At 42.2% G+C, this 20,523-nt stretch overlaps 1 protein-coding gene across 2 annotated transcripts in view; it reads left to right on the top strand.

Moving 5' to 3' along the window:
• LOC102044429 (transforming growth factor beta activator LRRC32-like) overlaps positions 1-15,444 on the top strand; it is a 19,589-nt gene extending 4,145 nt beyond the window's left edge. Inside the window, exons 1-3 of one of the 2 annotated variants that reach the window (XM_005429716.2) lie at positions 3,068-3,368; positions 7,226-7,316; positions 12,436-15,444. In XM_005429716.2, coding sequence (XP_005429773.1) covers positions 3,346-3,368; positions 7,226-7,316; positions 12,436-14,376 — 2,055 coding nt within the window. In that variant the 5' untranslated portion in view covers positions 3,068-3,345 and the 3' untranslated portion in view covers positions 14,377-15,444. Of the gene's footprint in view, positions 1-3,067; positions 3,369-7,225; positions 7,317-12,435 lie in introns of those variants that run through there. The other variant, XM_031064213.1, reaches the window with a different exon arrangement.
• The last annotated feature ends 5,079 nt before the right edge of the window (positions 15,445-20,523 follow it).

The following is a 20,523-nucleotide window of genomic DNA, read 5'->3' as shown; positions in this document are numbered from 1 at the left end:
TCAGCAGCCATGGCACAGCCCGGCCTCGGCCCTGTGGCCTCCCCTGCCCTGCCCTGCCCGGCCCTGCCTGCGGCACAGCCTGCCTGGGCCGAGCCGGCCCAGCCGAGACAGGGGAGCCGGGCTGGCCAAGTTATGTTGTAGATGGATAATGAGATGATTGGCTCTTGCAGTTGAAAGATAACTTGTCTGAATATTAAGAAAAAGTGATGCATAGTTATGTTATTGTAGTTTAGATGTCCTCTGTTCTCCCCACAGTTCCCTTTCCCCCCTGTATTGCTGCCATCAGACAGCCGGGGCTGTCTAGGACAGGTACAAAGAAGGCTGCACAGGTGTCCCTTGCCTGGGGCAGTGGGGAATGGAAAAGCTCAGGGGGTTGCTCAGGGGGTGCAGCATGGCCACACCTGACCTCCAATCAAGTTACAAGAGAGCAGTCTCCACTGATAAATGGCAAAGAAGAGCTGACTGACAGACTTTGGGAGGGGCTGGGACTGGCTGATGCAACCCCCAGGGGTATAAAAGACTGAGCATCCATCTTGAAGATGAACTGGCCACGTGGTATCCATGAGGGCGTTCCCAGCACTGCAGCTTTTTCCTTATGTAGTCCTTTGTTGTATTTTTGTTAAGGTTTAATAAGCCATTTTAAATTTTCAAAATGAGCAGTTGTTTCTCACATTACCTGCTCTCAGGCCAGAAAAGGCAAGGCTGAATTCCCACGATTTTCTATTTTTAACATGAGAGTTCACAGAGGTGTGGTGTATCAGCTTTCTCAGTGCTTTAACAGATTGTCGATTCTCAAAGCTAATTACTGATTGATTTTTTTTGTCAGATACAGAGGAGACTGCTAGCAGCTTCTCTTAGAACATCACTTCTGTGATGCAAAACCAGCATACCCTTTGGCATTTTTGGGATGGGACAACCCTTGCTATTTTGCGGGCAAAAAAAGCTTGATTCTCCAATCTGTGGGATGGAGATGATAATGACTGGGGCTTTGAGCAACGTGGTCTAATGTAATGAGTCCCTGCTCATGGCAGGGGGGTTGGATTATGTACAAGGTCTCTTTCAAATTGGGCCATTCTCTGATTCTATGACCCAGTCTCTGACTGATGCAGGTGACACTTGCCCTGCAGACGTATCTTACTGAGCCCATACCATGCTAAAGTTTCAACACCACTTTCTAGTGTAAACTGCTGTGTTAGCCCAAAGCCAAAAATATTGAAAATTTGGGAAATCAGCCAAATGCTTTGGAGTCTTTGAAACTGTTTGCTGCCAGATCCCCTTTGGGAAAGGACAAAGATGGCAAGGACAGCAATGATCTTTCCCACTGCAGCGGGTGTTCTCTGAGAGTGTGGTTTTATTGAAGCAAAGCCCTGAGCAGTAGAATCAGTGCATGCCTTTTCCTCCTGCTTTGGCATTTGTTTCTGTCTAGGCTCTTCTTTACAGTTCAGCTGCTACCTGGTTACTCAATAAAACAGCTTGAGGAGCAGAGTTGGCTTTTTGAAAAACACAAAATCTTTGCTATTTTTATCCCTGTAAATCCAAACTTCCTAAAGTGCTCTGAACATCCAGGTGTAGAAAAATTGGAAGCTGCCCCCATCCTGGCCACCTGCTGCTCTTAATTAGAGGCATGATATTTGTAGTTAAAATCAGATCAAAATATTCTAGTAAAAAAAAAGTATTTTTTTTCCTTGGAGACCTCAAATATTTGAGGTTTGCCTTGCAAGGTGTCTGTGCTTTTCAAGTGCTATTGCACACTGCTGACAAGGCAAGCTCAAAACCCAGAGCATCCAAAAGGCATTTAAATCTCTGAATAGCACAGTCGTCCCCAGTTTCAACATGAGTTTCCTGCTTATCCCACGGGGATTGCAGATGGAGAGCTTGACTCAAGGGAGCGTGCCAAAGGGATGAAGTGAAAAACAGCACTGCAAAGTGAAGCTCAAGACATGACAAGCTCCAGGTGATCAAAACTAATGTGATGAGAGCCCAGTCAAGGGAAACTTTTCTGGGATTGTGATAATCTCACTGGTGGACAGTTCTCCTGAGAGCTTAATGAGTATTTTTCTATCTATTGCACCCAATCATGCCCTCCCCTGTTGCCTTGTCCTAGTATTTTTATTGCTAGACATGCAACCTGGTCCAGTGAAAGGTGTCCCTGCCCGTGGCAGAGGGGCTGGAACTAGATGAACTTTAAGGTCCTCTCCAATCCAAACCATTCTGAGATTCCATAAATCTGTGGTTTATACCTCTCGTTTCAGGGTGCATTACCAAGCAAACTAAGAGCCCAGCTCTTTGGTGTAGTATTTCAGCCATGGGAAAACTGTGTTGTGGCAGTTCAGGCTTGTGACTCTGGGAGAAAACAGCAGGGAAATCTGTGTAGAGGTGGGTTTTCCTGAAGCAGGACTTAATTAGCAAAAGAAAATGAGGAAACCAGCTGCTCCAGCTCTAGAGGGCAGCACAAAATAATAAATAAAAAGCTGAACTTGGGCAATTTGAAATCATCTTCTGCATGACAAAAGCACCCCTTTGCAGTGGGAATTCTTCCCACTGGATCCAGTATATTCAGCACTGTCTACTTACAGCCAAAAATTCAGCAGCTCATCTGAAAATGCCTTTATGGAGGCTTTTAGCCCTAATTCCTGCCTCATGCCATGAAAATCCATCAAGGGTGTTGTAGCCAGCAATGGACCCCCCTCCTGCCAGCAGAATGCAATCACACTCTCATTACTGGGATGACTGCAAAAAGAAAAGTTATTTCTTCCAGAGCATGTTTCCAGATTTTGGGGTTTATAATTATCAGCCACGAATTTTAAACAGTTAATCTGTAAGCACTGTTTCCTTAAAGATGCAGAGAGGGATTTAGGTGCAGGAGCCTACAACCCTCCAGGAATGTAACTTGCAGACACACCCAAAATAAACACACTGTCATGCCCCACGCACACAGCCAAACAATGGGATCACCAATAAGTTACTTTTTCTCTGGAGAAAACCCACAGCCTGATCCTGACAGTTCCTCTGGCAAGAATCCCCCTGTCTCTCAATGCCTGCCCCAAGGAAGGGCTGCAGGATGTCGCACAGTAGCTGACTCCGTCTCGAGCACAGCGGTGGCTAGGACCCAGCACGAGCCTGGGGAGGAGTGGAGAGGAAGACAAGCAACATGATTTAAAGCAGACACTGTCCCAAATAAGGTTATTTCCCTGAAAATGCCTTCATTCTGAAGTTATGAGTGAACTTCTAGGTGTCCTGAATGGGTGAACATGAACCCGAAGAATAATTGCATCGATACCAGGACTGAATCAATTTTGAAGAGCTGGACATGCTTTTTAAAGAGATGATAAGCACTGTTTGGGGATGCAAGAAACCCTTGAAACAAGGTAAATGTGAAATAGTCACTCTTTTTACCCCTGAAGGCTCTAACTTAACAGGAAAGTCTTGTGTGGAAAAGGATCAGACCCTGGGGAGTGTGGTTTTTGTTCTGTGTGTTCTCTTGTATTTAACTTTCCTTGGCACAGGAGAGCATCTCCGTTAATTGTCTAAGCAATAACAAAAATTACGTTTGGGGAAATCTGGAAAGTGCTGCTTTTATTATGCAAACAACATCTGTGAAGTAGTTTCTGGATTAATATTTTAATAGAGATGGAGGCAAACATTGTTCTGAAGTGGAAACTGGGAATGAATTGTTATTATTCCATAGTTTGAAATGTGTATTGAGGCAAATTACTGGTCTTTGCCTTCTCTGCCTTTCCTACTTTTTAAGTGGGCATGCTGACATGGTTAGGGTATGCTTTTTCTAGAATTATTTGACTGACTTATTAATACTCCTTGGGGATGATACTGACTTAAACCACCTTTATTTTTCAGCTGGGGTTGACACTGCATGATTTTGAAGTGCTGTGATGGAAAGCTGTGGATTTAAATAGGGTTCATAGCTCAGTCCTCTGAGTTATGCTGGGGTTTCTATCACAGCTTCCAGTGGGAGCAAACTGGCACTGATCATGAAGCTGCTTCAACTCTGGGAAAGCCTCAAAGCAATAAAAGCTCCTTTAAGTTGAATTGTTGCTGCTGCTGCTCCCAAACTGTTTTTGTAAGCTATGGGTGGAGAGATCAATGCCAACAGGAAGGGTTTAGTGTCGGTAGACATCCTCTTGCACACCAAGGGAATGAGGGTCCTGTAACCCTGAGCTTGGCACTGGGAGAATGTGGGGGGATGCTGACACCTGTCCAGAGGGTAGAAAAGAAGGGGATGCACTGATGTGTCACACTAGAGGTTGCTGAGAAGGATCTAAAGGTTGTTCAGAGGAAAGCTATGCAGGAAAAGCTCCTCCCCTGGACAGCTGAACTGAAAACTACCATGGGAAGGGAATCTCCTTGAGCAAGGAGGCTGGGCTGTACCGTGACAGGTCAAGAGGAAGTAGCTTCAGGTTGTGCCAGGGGAGGTTCAGTTTGGATATTAGGAAAACTTTCTTCACCACAATGGTTGTTAAGCACTGGCACAGGCTGCCCAGGGCAGTGGTGGAGATCCCATCACTGTAGGGATTTAAAAGATGTGTGGATGTGGTGCTTGGGAACATGGGATAGTGATGGCCTTGGCAGTGCTGGGAGAACAATTGAAATTGATAGTCTTAGAGAGTTTTTCCAAACTAAATGGTTCTGTGAGAACAGAGTCTATGTTGCCTTATGCTGGAAGAGGCCACCACATCCTTGATGAGCTCCAGTGTGTGACAACCACCTTAGAAACACCTTGAGGGACAGCTTCCTTGCTTATTACAGATTTGCCTTACACAGCAAACCATTGCATCAAATTATTTTTGTGTTCAAATACATCAATTTTCCAGTTGCTTTATAAACCTAAAATTTAGGAAGTTACAAAGTGTGTTAACTCTGGATTGTGTCAGGTTTATTATTTAAAAGGCAAAGAGACCTTTTTTTTCACTGACAGTGTGACTGGGGAAGACGCTGCAGAGCACAAGGGCCACCGACTGTTCCTCAGGGTGGTAACCTGTTGTGGCCAATATCCTCAGCTTAATTCATTTTGTATGAACAGAAAGGATTTCCCTTTGAGGGCTTGGAGAAAAGCCGTGTAATCATTGGTGTGGTCATCTTCTATTGCCACCTCAACAAACTAATACTCAAATGATAAAAATAGATTTCTCCTCCTTAAAGGAGGTTCCAGCTGCTCTAAGCATGGGGAGTGAAGAACATAGGGGGACAACAGAAACATTATAAATGGTGATATTGGCAGTTCCTCCTTCCATCAGATGATTTCAGCATATCTTGCAAACATTGATTCAATGGTAGAGAATTAATATCCTTGGTTTGGTTTTAACAGGGCGGAACACACTTCTGATCCCATGGCTGAGACCCGTTCTTTCACCTTGGGGTCACAGGTCACCATCCATCACTGGGGTTTTCTTGTGAAATGGAAGGAATACACAAACTGTACAGAGAGTAGCTGTGGTCTAATCCTTCCCAGTTTCTCTGTTCCTAGTTCTCTGGTTCAGGAGGGTAGAAATTGGGAGATTCCCATCAGGAACTTGTTGGCATTGCTGTTCAGTGACTGTCAGTGCTGTAAGGGGCCATCAGCTGCATCCATCAAAGTGACTAAGCAGAGGGATTCCATCAGCTGAGAATGATCCAATCTTTTTTGTTTCCAGTTATTCAATGCTCTGTGGGTGGAAGCCACTGAGCAACAGTACCTTGATGGCAGTGGCTTGTGCATGGGGTTGGGGGTGCCTTTGGAGCTGTTTGATGAAGCAGGAATGCTTAGGAATGCTTGCCTTTGGCTTTGGTTCTGTTTTTCCCATTGTCCAGTGACAGGCCTCCCAGAGGTGTTTGCTTCTTTTGCAGTTCTGTGCTCTTTTGCTGGAGTGCTTTCCAAACAGTTAAACTCTGATGAGTTCTCTGTTTCACACAAATCCATTATATCTGTCTCTTTGTAAGGCTGATGATCTGTCCTTGTCCATGGCAGGGGGATTGTACCAGATAGCATTTAAAGGTCCCTTCCAACCCAGGCCCGACAGAGTTCAAGAAGCATTTGGACAACGCCCTCGGACACAGGGTGTGACTCTTGGGGATGGTGCTGTACAGGACCAGGGATTGGACCCAATTATTTTTGTAGGTTCATTCCAGTTTTACGTATTTTGTGATTCTGTGGAACATATGGTTCTATGATCTCCTGTCAAATGTGTTTATAAGCCTGTCCATACCTGGAGTGCGTAAAATGAAAAATCTCAGTCCACTCCTGTTCTGGTTTGAAAGCAAAACCAGTAAGAGACTCCAATTCAGAAATACAATTTATTAAGAAAAGGAAAAAAACCCACAAAATAAATGCAACAATACAAAAGAAAAACCACGGACAGAGCCAGAATACAACCTGACACCCTGCTAGTTAGGGTGGTGGTAGCAGTCCAGAAGAAATGCTCTTGTTGAAGTGGTGATCCCATAGAAAAGATCTGGTAGCTCTTTGTCCCAAAACCCAGATTATATCCAGTGGGGATGCTTAGCTCCTCCCCCCTGGGCAGAGCATCTCTCAATGGGCTGATATCGTTCTGTGAGTCATGTGGTGGGTCCCTTGAACAGAAATGGCTCCCGGAGGGAGTTGTCTCTGAGCCATGGGCAAGGCATTGATGGGCCCCTTAACAGAAGAGAAGGAAGAACAATGCCCCTCCTGGTTTCAGCAGCTCTAGAGGATGGGAATAGAATACATCTTTATACTGTAACCTAGGGCAACCTTTAAGCTGTTGTCATTAACTCAGCAAGGATGCACATGTAAAAGCTCTTTGATGCTCTGGGATAAGAAGAGTAGAAAGTGTTTGGATGGAAATGACACCTATTACCACTTCTGGTTGTTACTGAGCAGCACCTATTGGCTTTGCTCAGGATATGGCACCCAAAACTTATGCCCAGTTGAAAGCACTGGTGCTGTGTCTGGGATGTGTGAAGATAACTCAGTCTTCAGTAGTTTTCTTTCTCCATTATGCCAGACACCCTGCCCAGCTTGAACATCTGGACTTCATTGAGTGTCCTGGATATCATTTAGGCAGCAGCTGAAATCACACTGGGGAAAACCCATTAAATGCCTTGGACCTTCCTTTCAAGTCCTCAGAGATGGCTTAATTTATTGCACTGCTTGTGTCCTTCTCCATGTTAGACGATGACCTTGTGCCAACTTTTGCACGTGTTGACCACTGTGTCCCATATGAAATCTAACTGTAATTATTGTTACCCACAGAGCCATGAAACTGTACATCATCTGCTTCCTGGCAGTGGTGAGCAAAGAAACCTCTAACTACCAACTACCTGATGGGACATCCTGTGAAATGGTAAGGCTGTCTCTCTACTTAGGTCTCTTGAGATCCTGAGTGAGGCTGGGACTCCCTTGTTACAGGCACTGCACAAGCAGCTACAGCCTCTGAGAAGGGAAACCCCCAGGATCAGGCTTCCTGAGATGGCGCAGGTGGGATTTGCAGGTTTAGGGGATGCTTGGCAGTCTGTCCTCAGGCTGTGTCCTTGTTGTAGTGACAGCACACAAAGGGGAGGGGTGGGCAGAGAAGGGTCACTATCTCGGCTTTTTTCCTAAGGAGGAGCTGGTTAAAAGAAATTTGACTTGATTTCCCTAAGACTGTACAGGGTTTCTGTGGCTAAGACAGAGAAAGAACTTAGACTTAAAATCAAGTTCTTTATATCAGTTGTTCTTTGTACTTTCATTAAAACATTTTCTGTGGAATACTTCTATTCCAGCTCTTTTGTAATAACAAGTAGACAGACCTCCTCTGCCCTGACACAGCATTTCTGCCAGGGAAGTTGTACCTGACTTCTGCTGGAGTGAAGAGAAATGACAAAGACTCTTGCTCCAGTACAAAATCTGCTCCTTGAATTTTTGCAAGCACCTGGTACAATATTATAAATGTTATTTGCAGCTGAGCTTTCTCCCTTCCCTCTCCAAGTGCTTCTGACTGTACCAGGATGTTTAAAAATACTTGGTTTTTTCCTCCCTTGAACACTGAAGCTGTTCAGCACAACTCCTCAAGAATTTCCAAAATAGGGAAAAAATAATTTGCTAGCTGTACACATCTCCCTTGTGGGACTCATTCCATTCCTGCCCACCCTGCCATATTGCTGCACTTCCTGAATTCCAGAGAAATTAAGACCAAGAGTATATAAAAAAAGATCTTGGGAAGGTGACTGGGTAGCTCAGCTCCTTGGCTGGAGAGGGAACTCTGATGCAGCCACTGTAAACAGGACAGCCTGGGTCCCATGTCATAGTCACATGAAGGCTGGATGAGCCACGCAATAATCCAAGCAGTTTCATCCCATTTCTTGATGGCGCACAAACCAGGCTGATTGCTGAGAAGTAAACACATGCTTGCTTGCACTACTCCACTGTAAGCTGCTTTCATCAAGCCAACAACAAAACTGTGCTGGGATAAAATGAGCCCTGACAGAAAACACACTGCATTCAGGGGCCAGGATGCTCATGTGATGTAAATCAACAGCTCAGTCAGCGTTGCTAATGTCCATGCTGATTGCCTTCCTTCACTGGCATTTGGTGTGGCTCTAAACACAGCTGAAATAAAGAAGGAGTTGCTGGATTAGCTGGTTGGCTGTCATTGACAGTCCTGCATTGCATCACAGCCTCACTGCTTTATATGGTACTTTCCCTGTGGTGGCAACTTTAGAATAGCAAAGGCTCAGAAATGGAAACTTTAATCTCAAATATCACGGAAGAGGCATGAGTCAGAAACCTGTGCCACTTTCTGAGTCACCTCTGGTGGTTCTGTTGCTGGAAGAGGTTTTAGGAAGTAAGCAGTCCCTACCAGACCTCTGACATGGGGGTGAACTGCACTGATTACACCAGTTACAGCACATCTATCAGTTTGTGAGACAAAAAGGAACAGAACAAATGTCAGGACATTCTTCCTAACTCACATTATTCTCCAAGGGTAGGCAAAGCTTCAACTGTATCATATTTTACCTCCCAAAGAAAGATGATTTTGCTAATTCCTTTTAATTGGCAAAGGAAGAGATTTCAAATAATTCATAGAACAGAAGGGGTTTTAGAAAATTCTATTTTACCTTGCTTTGAAGTGATGCAAGGACAGATGCATAACCAGATGTCATAGGTCAGCTGATGTGTGGTACCTGGGCAAAATGCTAAGGTTTGATTGTGTAGCTAAGCCTCTCCCTGAGCAGCTTTTCTAAGAATGGTCAGGGACATCATACAAGTACAGGTCAGTGCCAAGTGGCTCCAGCCCAGATTCTTGGCTCAAATGTTCATGAATTGATAAAGGAGAACTCAAGGGCAGGCTTGAATCCAACTCCTTTTTGTAGGGCTCTTATTGAGGTGGCTGACAACTTCCACCCAGTGCTGAGTAGTGAAGAACTGGAGTCAGAAACCAAATGATGCCCAGCTTTTGAACTGTTGGGTAATTTTTTTTTTTTTTTGCAAGCATCTTAATGGGACCAAGTGGTTCTCACCCTCCAGTACTTCTTGACAACGAAACAAACTGATGGCAGCACTGGCAGAGGTGATGAAGTCAGAACATGAGATTGACAAATCTCTTTTCCAGTCTCAGGTTACCAGCCCATTGGACTAAGGGGTGACAGGCAAGATAAACCAAACAGATGCTGTTTGCTCCATCCCACAGAGACATACTTCATCTTTTTTTTCCTACTGCTGATGACAATGAAATTCATGCAGTTTGAGCCTTGGGGGAGAAAATATGGTGCAGAAGAGACAAAATAAGAAATTTAATGAGGATCAAAATAATCAGTGAAAAAGAAGGAGAGTTTAAAAAGAAAAATGGGAGGGGAAATGTTATAGGAACAAATGGTAGACAGTGTGAGGTGTAGATTTTATTAGTCACTTTTATCACTGGGAAGGTTCCATGGATGCAGATTAAAAACCAAATCATGCAAGGTACATGGAACAGTGGCTGACCTCTCCCCCATCAACTTCAAGGAAAAGCACATTTTTGGCATTAGCAGGAGTTGCATCAGGACTTTGGTAAGATTCTACCTGCCCAGGGGGAGTGGAGGGTGCTCAGCACTTGCTGGGATCTGGTTGAAAGTGTGAGAAGAAACCTGACATCTTAGGATGCAAAGCAGTTTCTGCCTTTTCACTCTGGATTTTTGTGTCCTCCTGGCTTCTTCCCCTTCCACAAATGAGTAAGAAGTGGTTTCCTGCCCTGCTATTTGTGCCTAGGAAATAAGGCCAACTCTGGGCATAATTTAACTCAAAATGAGGAATTTCACAGTGACTTTGCAGGAAAGAAATATTTTCAGGGAGAAGTCAGAAAATTTCCTTCTTTTTTTTTATTTCTAATTTTTTTTTAGCTGAGGGAGATTTGAGTGAGTTGGAGGGAAAAGAGAAAGGGGTTTAAGTTTTAATAGGCAATTTACTTGGGATCATTGGGAAAAATGTGTCATGGGAGCAGCTTGTGTACATCTAGAGTTTGAATGAGCACTTGCACTTCTCTGGCACATTCTTGTGTGGTCTCCAGAACTAAGATGATGCAAAAGAGATTTACAAAATGCTGACTAGTGCCCCACTTCTGCTAAACAGATCTGCAGCTTCATTCCCCTCAAAGTTCATATAAAATTGATGAGATTCAATATATTTGACTTTTAATATTTACTTAATTTCTGAAAAGCTTTGTGTAATGGAATCTGGATTCTGCTTCTCCATAGAAGTTAAGATTCAACAGATCTTTCTTTCTCTCTTTCTTTCTTTCTTTCTCTTTTTTTTTCTTTCTTTTTCTTTCTTTCTTTCTTTCTTTCTTTCTTTCTTTCTTTCTTTCTTTCTTTCTTTCTTTCTTTCTTTCTTTCTTTCTTTCTTTCTTTCTTTCTTTCTTTCTTTCTTTCTTTCTTTCTTTCTTTCTTTCTTTCTTTCTTTCTTTCTTTCTTTCTTTCTTTCTTTCTTTCTTTCTTTCTTTCTTTCTTTCTTTCTTTCTTTCTTTCTTTCTTTCTTTCTTTCTTTCTTTCTTTCTTTCTTTCTTTCTTTCTTTCTTTCTTTCTTTCTTTCTTTCTTTCTTTCTTTCTTTCTTTCTTTCTTTCTTTCTTTCTTTCTTTCTTTCTTTCTTTCTTTCTTTCTTTCTTTCTTTCTTTCTTTCTTTCTTTCTTTCTTTCTTTCTTTCTTTCTTTCTTTCTTTCTTTCTTTCTTTCTTTCTTTCTTTCTTTCTTTCTTTCTTTCTTTCTTTCTTTCTTTCTTTCTTTCTTTCTTTCTTTCTTTCTTTCTTTCTTTCTTTCTTTCTTTCTTTCTTTCTTTCTTTCTTTCTTTCTTTTCTTTCTTTCTTTCTTTTCTTTCTTTCTTTCTTTTCTTTCTTTCTTTCTTTTCTTTCTTTCTTTCTTTTCTTTCTTTTCTTTTCTTTCTTTTCTTTCTTTCTCCTTTCCCTTCTCCTTTCCTTCTCCCTTCCCTTCCTGGAACTTCCCTTTCCCCAGACACCCAAATACATTAATAACAAGACTTTTTCTCCAGTAAGTTAAATGCTGCCTAAGCCTTTCACATTCCATCTCTTCCTGCTGCTGTATGTTCTTCCTAATAGCAAAATAGAATTTGATGGTTATGTAAGGACGGTTGTGTTCATATTTCCAATGTTCCTCATGAACATGCACATAAATTTTGCCCTTCTGCTGGGAATTGGCCTGAAAAGGCCTGACCCTAACTGCACATCCCGTCTTTTCCCCTCTCAAACACTGAATTGACATAATTTGTGTTTTCAGTGTTGTGTCACAGTGTCTTGTGTGGGTGGCTTCATAAGGTGTGCTCCCCATGCAAGTGGAAGGAACTGTTGCCTTAGGAAAAGGATAAACATGGAAGATACAAGTGGAATGAGTTTGGAGATTGGTGTCAGAAATGTCTCAGTTGTTGAATGACCCTATTTGATTAAAGCTGCCTTCCTTAACTAAACCATGGCTAAGGGAAGGCGTATTTGAACATGTGACTGTGAAGGAGAGACAGGGTTTGTGCTATAAGATCCTTATAGGTTTTTATACCTCCTTGCTCTGGAACAGATATTGCCAACAGAGTGAAGCTCTTCCAAGTACTGCTTACTATGGCAAGTGGAGTCTGCAAAATCTAATGCAGTGATGAAAGTGAGAAAATTAAACATCAGCACAAAAATGAGGAAATGGTACTTGATTGCAGAGAAACTCGGGGCTGTTCAAATGAGTCCAGGAGAAAGGTAGAAAAAGGAGAACTTTTAGTAGGTATCACATGCAGATTAAACTCTACTGTTCAAAGTCAGAAATCTCTTTAAAATGAAATGTTAGCTGCAAAGGAGCTAATTGGGATTGTTGCTCTTGCTGTCTGAACGCTCAGAAAAAGTGATCAGTGTTTTAGAAGCAGCATCTGCCTGGATGCTGAGTGTTATTTTTCTTATATTTAATGCAAAGACATTTTTCATTTGTCATGTGACAACTCCTTTTCTCTTTGTCTGGCAGGCAAACTCCCAGGCATTTTGCCACAACAAAGACCTCCACCAAATCCCTCGTGAACTCTATCCAAATGTAAACAAAATAGATCTGTCAGGAAATCTGATTCAAAGCATTCCTGAAATGTCACCATCATTTTACACTTCCCTTCAGTGCCTGGATTTGAGCTCTAACCAGATAAGTTTCATCACGCCTGGAGTCTTCGCACACATGAAGAGTTTGCTGGAAATAAATTTAGCCAACAATCACTTATATGAGCTTGCTCAAAATGGCACAGAGGGGATTGGACTCTTACCCAAGGTGGAAGTACTGGACTTGTCCCACAACAGTCTGTACAATGGGATGGCTGAGTATTTCATTAAAGAAGCTCCAGCACTGCAGTATCTTTCCTTGGCAGACAACAGTATTATAATGATTTCACAAAAGATGTTTCAGGGATCTCCCAATCTTGTGGAGATAGATCTTCAGAGCAACATCATCATGGAAATAGAAGAAGGTGCTTTTGATACTCTAGTGAGCCTGTCCAAACTCAATCTCTCAAAGAATTCAATTACTTGCATCTCTGATTTTAACCTCAGGCAGCTGGAGATACTTGACCTTAGCAGGAACAGCATTGAGACCTTCCACACCACAAAATCAGATGATGAATATAGCTTAAGGTGTTTGGATCTGAGTGAAAACAAACTGCTTCATTTCCCAGTGTTCCCTCAGGTAAATAAGCTGGTAACTCTGAATTTATCAAAGAATTTAATCCAGCTCACTGCTGAATCCCCTCATAATAAAATGGACTATGTGAAAAATGAATGGCTAAATGCTTCTGTCCATCTTCTCGACCAGAAGCAAAGTAGAAACAAAAGTTCTCTTTATTTATCACAGCTTGTATATTTAGACTTAAGTTATAATGAAATCAAATCCATTCCAGATGGGTTCTTTGAATCAATGTTGTCCCTTCACACCCTTAATCTCAGTAAAAACTGTCTTCAGGCATTTGCAGTAAGTTATGACAGTGCACTGATCTCTTTAACTGTCCTTGACTTGAGCTACAATGCTTTGCAGAACCTTCTCCTCGATGCTGGTACATTGTCAAATTTGAAGGAGCTCTATATTCAAAACAACTATCTTCAAACACTGCAATTTGACATCTTCTCAAACCTTCCTAGCCTTAGACTGCTTAATCTACAAAGCAATAACATCAGCCTTTGCAGCATGTACTCAGGACTGGCTAAGCAAAGACTTGCTGGAGAGGAAAGTGGTTGTGTATCATTTATCAATTCTCCCACTCTTCAGTACTTGTACCTAGCTGACAACATGCTGAACGTCCTACCAGCATACAGCTTCTACAAGACTCCTCTGGTTGTCTTGGACCTCTCCATTAACGCTGGACTGAAAATAGAACTTAAAGCATTATCAGGTCTGGAATTGTCTCTGGAATGTTTGTATTTATATGGTAATGGCCTGGTAGATTTAAATATTGACTTGCCTTGTTTTAGTCACCTTAAACATCTAAACCTCTCTGAAAATCAGCTGAACTGGCTGCCTAAGTGGAGTAGTGACTCTCCACTAGAAGTTCTGGACCTACGGAACAACAGGTTCAGTACATTACAGAACAGCAATATTTTAGCATTAGAAAATTCACTAAAAAACTTGTATCTCACTGGGAACCCACTCAGCTGCTGTGGAAACATCTGGCTTTCATCCATGATCCAGAACAAAAATGTCCAGATCCCCAATGTGGAGCATTTAACGTGCCAGCACACTCAGAATTTCGGGTACCAGGATGAAATGCACATCAAGAACATTAGACCAGAAGACTGTGAAAAAGAGGATCTGAAGAAAATCAACTTCCTTACTATACTAACATTTGTGTTGGTTTTATCTGTGATCATCATTGGGGTGGGTTCATTTTTTTGCTTCCGCAGGCAAAACTTTACCCATCCGTTTAAAGCATAGTAACACAAAATGTCTTGAAAACTGAAGAAATCAGGTGCTACACTGACAGTGTGTAGAAATAAGGGTAAAATTCTCATCTTTGATTTTCAGCTGTGGATTTTAAATGCTTTTGAAGTGCCCCTGAATTACACCACTGGTATGGGTTGCAGGGATTTGAAGGAGAATTTGCCATGTTTTGCAGATCCATGGTTTAACTCAAAGAGGACAAAATTGGCCCTTGTGTGCAATATATATTTAACTGAGTTTAATGTGAAGAAAGTCATCTCTGGGGTGAAGTGTTTTTTAAAAAAAATCCTGGAGCATGAATTTCAACCAGCTAACATTGAACTGAAATGTTTATATTTCTAAGAAAAACTGTTGGAAAATCACTGCATATGACTGCATTTCAATGCAGAAGAATAGTATATCTATTTTTAAAGACCACGGGAGGTTCGACTGCAAAAAAGTGTTTTGAAGATACCCATGTGAAATAATGCATAGGGAACAGAGTCCTGGGACATTATTCAGATCTGTCTTTCTGCTGACTTTCCCCAGAAATATGTTACTGTCTAGAGGATGTGCTGCAAGAAAAGTTCTGTAGGTCCTCATTCTGTGATGTGTTTAACATGGCTAGCCTGTTGCATTGCTAAAACTTGACACTGACAAATGTTGTGTCCCAAACTCTCACAGAAAATTCACCCTTTTGGAGGGAACATGACAGTGAGTGGGAGCCTGACCTGCTAACAGGGTTCAGTGGCTTTGAAAAGGAACTGTATCAGGTCTTCTGTCAATGCCAGGAACTGTCCATTCAGGCACATAGAAATAGTGGCCAAACTGAAACATGTCTAGGTAAATAACTCAAATTGCTGCTCCATTTCTGTTTCTTCCAGCTAGTGAATGTCAAAACTATCACACTACAAAATGGTGTATAATTATATTTTTTAAGCAATTATGTATGAAATTGGCTGGTTTTCATTGTGGAATTTTGTACAATAAAAACAACTTTGAATTTTGTAAAAAGCACAAGGCAGTGGATATATTAAAGCACTAGCTTGGAATGCTCCACAGATTAAAAGAAATGTCTTTCTATTTTTCTATGGTATTTGGACTCCACCTTAGACCTCTACCTTTTGGTGTTGAAGCAGAGACAGCTGCTTCATATTATAGAGTACAACCAATGGAGAATAAGGAGATGTACTGGAGATGTAGGCAAGAATTTGGGACAGATTGCCCAGAAAAGTTGTGGCTGCCCCATCCCTAGACATGTTCAAGGCCAGACTGGATGGGGTTTGGAGCAATCTGGTCTAGCGGAAGGTGTCCCTGCCCAGGGCAGGGACTTGGAACACGATGATCTTTAAGGTCCCTTCCAAACCAAACCATTCTGTGATTTCTGTGATCCTGTGAATGTGAACAAACCATCAGCAGCAATAGGGCCTGACCTCACATTTATGGAAACCAATGGCTCAAGCACCTAATCTTGTAGAAGGCTTGCACAAGCAGCAATCCCAGGGATTATTTGGAAACTCAAAAGCAAGCCAAGCTCCAAGCTGTGCGCTCAGATGCTGATTTGCCACAGACTGAGTTCATGGCTTTTGTGTCAAGCATGGCAGGACTATTTCTCTGCTGTGAGAGACAGTGTTAGCTTGGCTGCTGTGACTAGAATCAGTTAATAACCTGATGACAGAGCCAAACTCATTTAATTAACAGTTTAACACTGCTATTGTTTTGCTCTACGAAAAGGAAGTTCTTGCTATTACTATGGGACTAATTATACTTCCACTGACTTCCCAGGGAGCAGAAATAGTTTTTGGAGGAATAAGTCTCAGAAGTAAAGTGCAGCATGGCTCATTTGGATTTTTCTGTTAACAGCATAAGCAACCATGTAGTGATATGAGCGTGCTTCAGCCAATTCTTTTAATCTGGGTGAGAGGAGAAGCGTGAGGGGAAGAAAAGATGAATAAATTTACAAAGAGAGGGAAAATAGGGAAAATGGGATCTCTACACTACATTGTTCAAAATTATTCAAAATAGGGATATGTAGATGACAGCCCCAACTCTTGCCTTTCCTGTGTGTTACTGTGCCTGCAAGAAGAGCAAATGACAGAGTACCCAATCCTACATCAAAGGTAGCCATCACTAAGACATTGCACATCTTTCCACCAATCAGCCCCACTGTCCCAGTAGGTTGGTGTCATGGTTTAACAAAGCAGAATATGAACCCCGTCCCAGTGGAGTCAGGACAGTAGGCATGAGAAAGCCTGCAATTCTGCAACCAAAATTGACACCTTCATTCATTGCTTTTTCATAAAGTCCTTGCAAAAACCTCTGTTGATGCAAAGAGCTCTTTCTGCTAAGCCAAGGGATATCCTTCTGTGATTCTGGCATCCATAATAGGGCATTTGGGATTTATGCAGTCAGTGCAAACTCTGTTTTCTTTAAGTTGCCACATGCAACAAATGGCTTCCTTTCTGCAGCTGTTTGCATGGGACAGGACAATAGAAACACAGAATCCTAAACTGGTTTGGGCTGGAAAGTACCTTAAAGACCATCTCATTTCAACTCCCCTGCCATGAGCAGTGATGCCACTTACTAAAACAGGTTGCTCAGGGCCCCATCCAACCTGGCTTTGAGCACTGCCAGGGGCAGGACAGCCACAGCTTCTCTGGGCAACCTGTGCCAGGGCTTCACCGCCCTCACAACCAAGAATTTCCTCCTGACCCTTAATCTAGACCTCCCCTCTTTCAGTTTAAAACCATTGCTCCTTGTCCTGTTACTGTCTGCCCATATAAGAAGTCAATCTTTCTCCTTCTTAAAAACCCCTTTAGGTATGGGAAGGCAGCAATGAGGTCTCCCTGTAGTCTTCTCTTCTCCATGCTGAACAACAATAGATCTCCCTGAAGCATTTCCTACCACAGTTTGCTGTGTTTTCTTCCTGAAACAATCCTCTGTAGTGGGATCAAGTAAGTACTGGAAGCACTAGAAACACTCCCAGAGAGGGTCCCTACGAGCTCAGCAAGTCATGGTTCTTGTTGGTCATCCATGGAAAATCAAGTCTCAGTTTCCAGAAACTTGTTTTTTTCTGCAAAGGCAAGACAAAATAACACCCTCACAGGGTACCTGTCTCTGGCCACAGATTTCTGCTGGGACACTGGTCAGTCCTAAACTAGCCACGATGGGTTAGTATACACAAGAGAATAATTGCCTCCTAATATTTTGGGAACTCGAAGCATTTCCTCGCCCTATCTGCTCCCCATGTAATTCAGTACTCTTTTATTTGTCTATGGAGAAACAAACTGAAATAAAAGTATCAGTAACCAGGGAAATGGGTTGAAACTGAAATGGGAGGAAGAAGAAACTGAAAACACATGGAAGAACTTTCTGAGGAGGACCTGTCAGGCTGTACTACATTCTTTTACAAGCAAAGACATATGGAGGCGGATGCAATATGATATTAAGCAAAATCTGGGCCAATATAAGGGAACAATCCTGCAACACTGAGTCTCTTTTCTCCCAAGTTATTGTCATGGCTGTTCTGCTGTGCTGCAGAGCCAAGTTAGTTCCACAGATTCCCTCCTCCGGTCCATTTCTAGCAGTTGTCATGTCACATATCTGGGGGACAACGGGAGACCTGATTGCAGCCTTTCCATACCTAAAGGGGGCTTGTAAGAAAGAGGAAGAGTGGCTTTTTACACAGGGAGATAGGACAAGAAAAGGGGGAACAGCTTTAAGATAAGAGCAGAGGCTTAGATGAGGAAGAAGTTCTTTGCTGTGAAGGTGGTAAAACGCTGGCACAGGTTGCAAAGAAGCTGTGAATGCCCAATCCATGTAAGTGTTCAAGGCCAGGTTGGGTGGAGCTTGGAACGACCTGGTCTAGTGGAAGGTGTCCTTGCCCATGGCAGGGGACTGGAACTGGGTGTTCTTTAAGGTCCCAACCCACCCAAACCATTTGGTGACTTCATGATTTTCCACTTCACAAGCAGAATACTCTATGAAGAAATATTCTGGAAGGTGACTATGGAAGGGTATTTACTCTTTACTCTTTACTCTTCCTGAGTTTCCCAGAAAAGGAAGTGGAGAAGGGAGTCCCTGGTCCTGAAGACCAGTGAAGGAAACACTTCCATTTTCAGGTAGAAAACCCCCCAAAGGGAAGAAGTTTGGAATGGACAACTAGGCTGGAGGTATGGCACAAGGAGAAGAGAAGGGGAATAAGAATAGTTAAACCAGGAATCTGGAATCCAAGTTACACAATCACTGAATAGTTAGGGTTGCAAGGTACCTCTGGAGATCATCTAGTCCAACTCCACTGCTACAGCAGGTTCACCCAGAGCATATTGCACAGGATTGTGTCCACGTGGGTTTTAAAGATTTCCAGAGGAGGAGACTCCAAAATCTCTCTGGACAGCCTAATGTAGTACTCTGTCACCCTCACAGTGAAGAATGGGGAAGGAATGTTCTGGATGAAATTAGAACCAGAAGCAGGAAATTGTTCAGCCTGGAGAAGAGACAGGCTTGAGGAGAAGTCTTTTGTCATTAGTGGATGGACAGCTACAAGGAAAAGCATCAGCTCTGCCCAGGAGTATTCACTGAAGGGACAAGATACAACTCCTGAGAGCTGCAGCTGGGGAAGTTCATTAAACATAAACATAAGGGAATAATTCACATTAAACATAAGGGAAAAATTCTTCATAATGAGAGAGGTCAAACTCTGGAAAGGCCTTGGAGACTTTCAAAACTCATCAAGGCAAGGCCCTGAGCAACTACTTCTGACAATGAAGTTGGCCCAGCTTCAATCAGGGAGCTGGATTGGAGCTCTCCAGAGGCTCCTTCTGTTCCAAATTATTCTCCTAATCTCTGGAAAACAAGAATGGGTCATGCACTTAGGTAAAGAATAGAGTAGCAGAGAAACAGGGCCTGTAACTATCATTTGTTCCCTGCACTGAAGCAGTGGAAGGGATTTGGCAGGAGAAGTGTCCAGAAAGATGGCAAAAGTGGCTGATGATGTCAGGTGTTGACAGAGCTAGTCAGCTCATGGAAGTCTGAGGTCACACAATCTTTCCTTTTTTTTTCCCTACCAAGTTTTATAGCTCAAAATCAAAGTTAATATTTCCAAAATTTTCCATGAAAATTCTGAAAAATCTGAAGTTGGCAAATGTCTTTTTTGTAAGGCCAGAGCTTCAATTTTAATTCAGATATTCCATCCATTTCGCTTTTATTATATTTGTTCTAGAGAAGATAAAGAAATATTTCAATCAGCTAATACTAAACAACATCCCTCCCAGTTATCACTAAATTAAGCAGAGAAAATAAATCAAAATAAAATAGGCATAAAATATTAGGCTGTTGAAATGATAGAAATCTTTTCATGTTTTAAAATATCAATTAGTGCTGGGACACAATAAAATAAAATAATGGTAGTTACCTTTCAAAATTCCAGAAGAGACCCATGAGGTAAGGTTTTCATTAAAAAATGTTTTATGTTGTAGAAATTCCTTCCATCATGAGTACCTACATTGTAATTAATATTTTAAAAACAATATTTACAGGATTTATGCCTTCACTGCCTTTCACTTTAAAATGTTACCAAAAAATCTGACAAGAAGCATAGATTGAAGGGTTTCAAACCCTCACTTTCACTGATGGTTTCCTCTTGGAAAACACTTTGTACCAGACTTTAGCATAAGTTGCTTGCCTCACATTTGTGATTCAAGACCCCGTGTTTTCTTTAATGTGTCCCTGTGTTATACCACAGGCATCAGGCAAGTAATTGAATTGTTAAAATGGACCCATCACCCCTAAATCAAGCTCCTTTCCTGTTTGGAAAGAATGATGCCCACTGAGGCGGAGATCCAGAAAATTATTAGGTGCTTTAATTGCCACTCTAGATATTTAAACCCAAAATATAAATCTTTACAGTCCTTGTTTAGCTGCTGGTTCTTCCACCTGGTGCCTGAAGTCTCTAGAGGACTATGTTTGATGTGGAAATTTCCTGTGAATTTCTGCTTCTTGGAATATTCAGAAGTGCCACAAACAGCACAGAACCATTTTCATATGTGTGTAAGCCCCAACAGATCTCTTATTTTGACCTTTCCTCTACCAAGTCTCCTAAGTAGATAGATATTGCCAAGGGAAGTGTAGCTGGAACTGGAGCAGCCGTGATAACTCCGTGTC

The sequence above is a fragment of the Geospiza fortis genome, unplaced genomic scaffold (genome assembly GCF_000277835.1).
Source record: "Geospiza fortis unplaced genomic scaffold, GeoFor_1.0 scaffold283, whole genome shotgun sequence".
Taxonomy (NCBI): domain Eukaryota; kingdom Metazoa; phylum Chordata; class Aves; order Passeriformes; family Thraupidae; genus Geospiza; species Geospiza fortis.
This window is presented reverse-complemented; position numbering and strand designations above follow the sequence as displayed.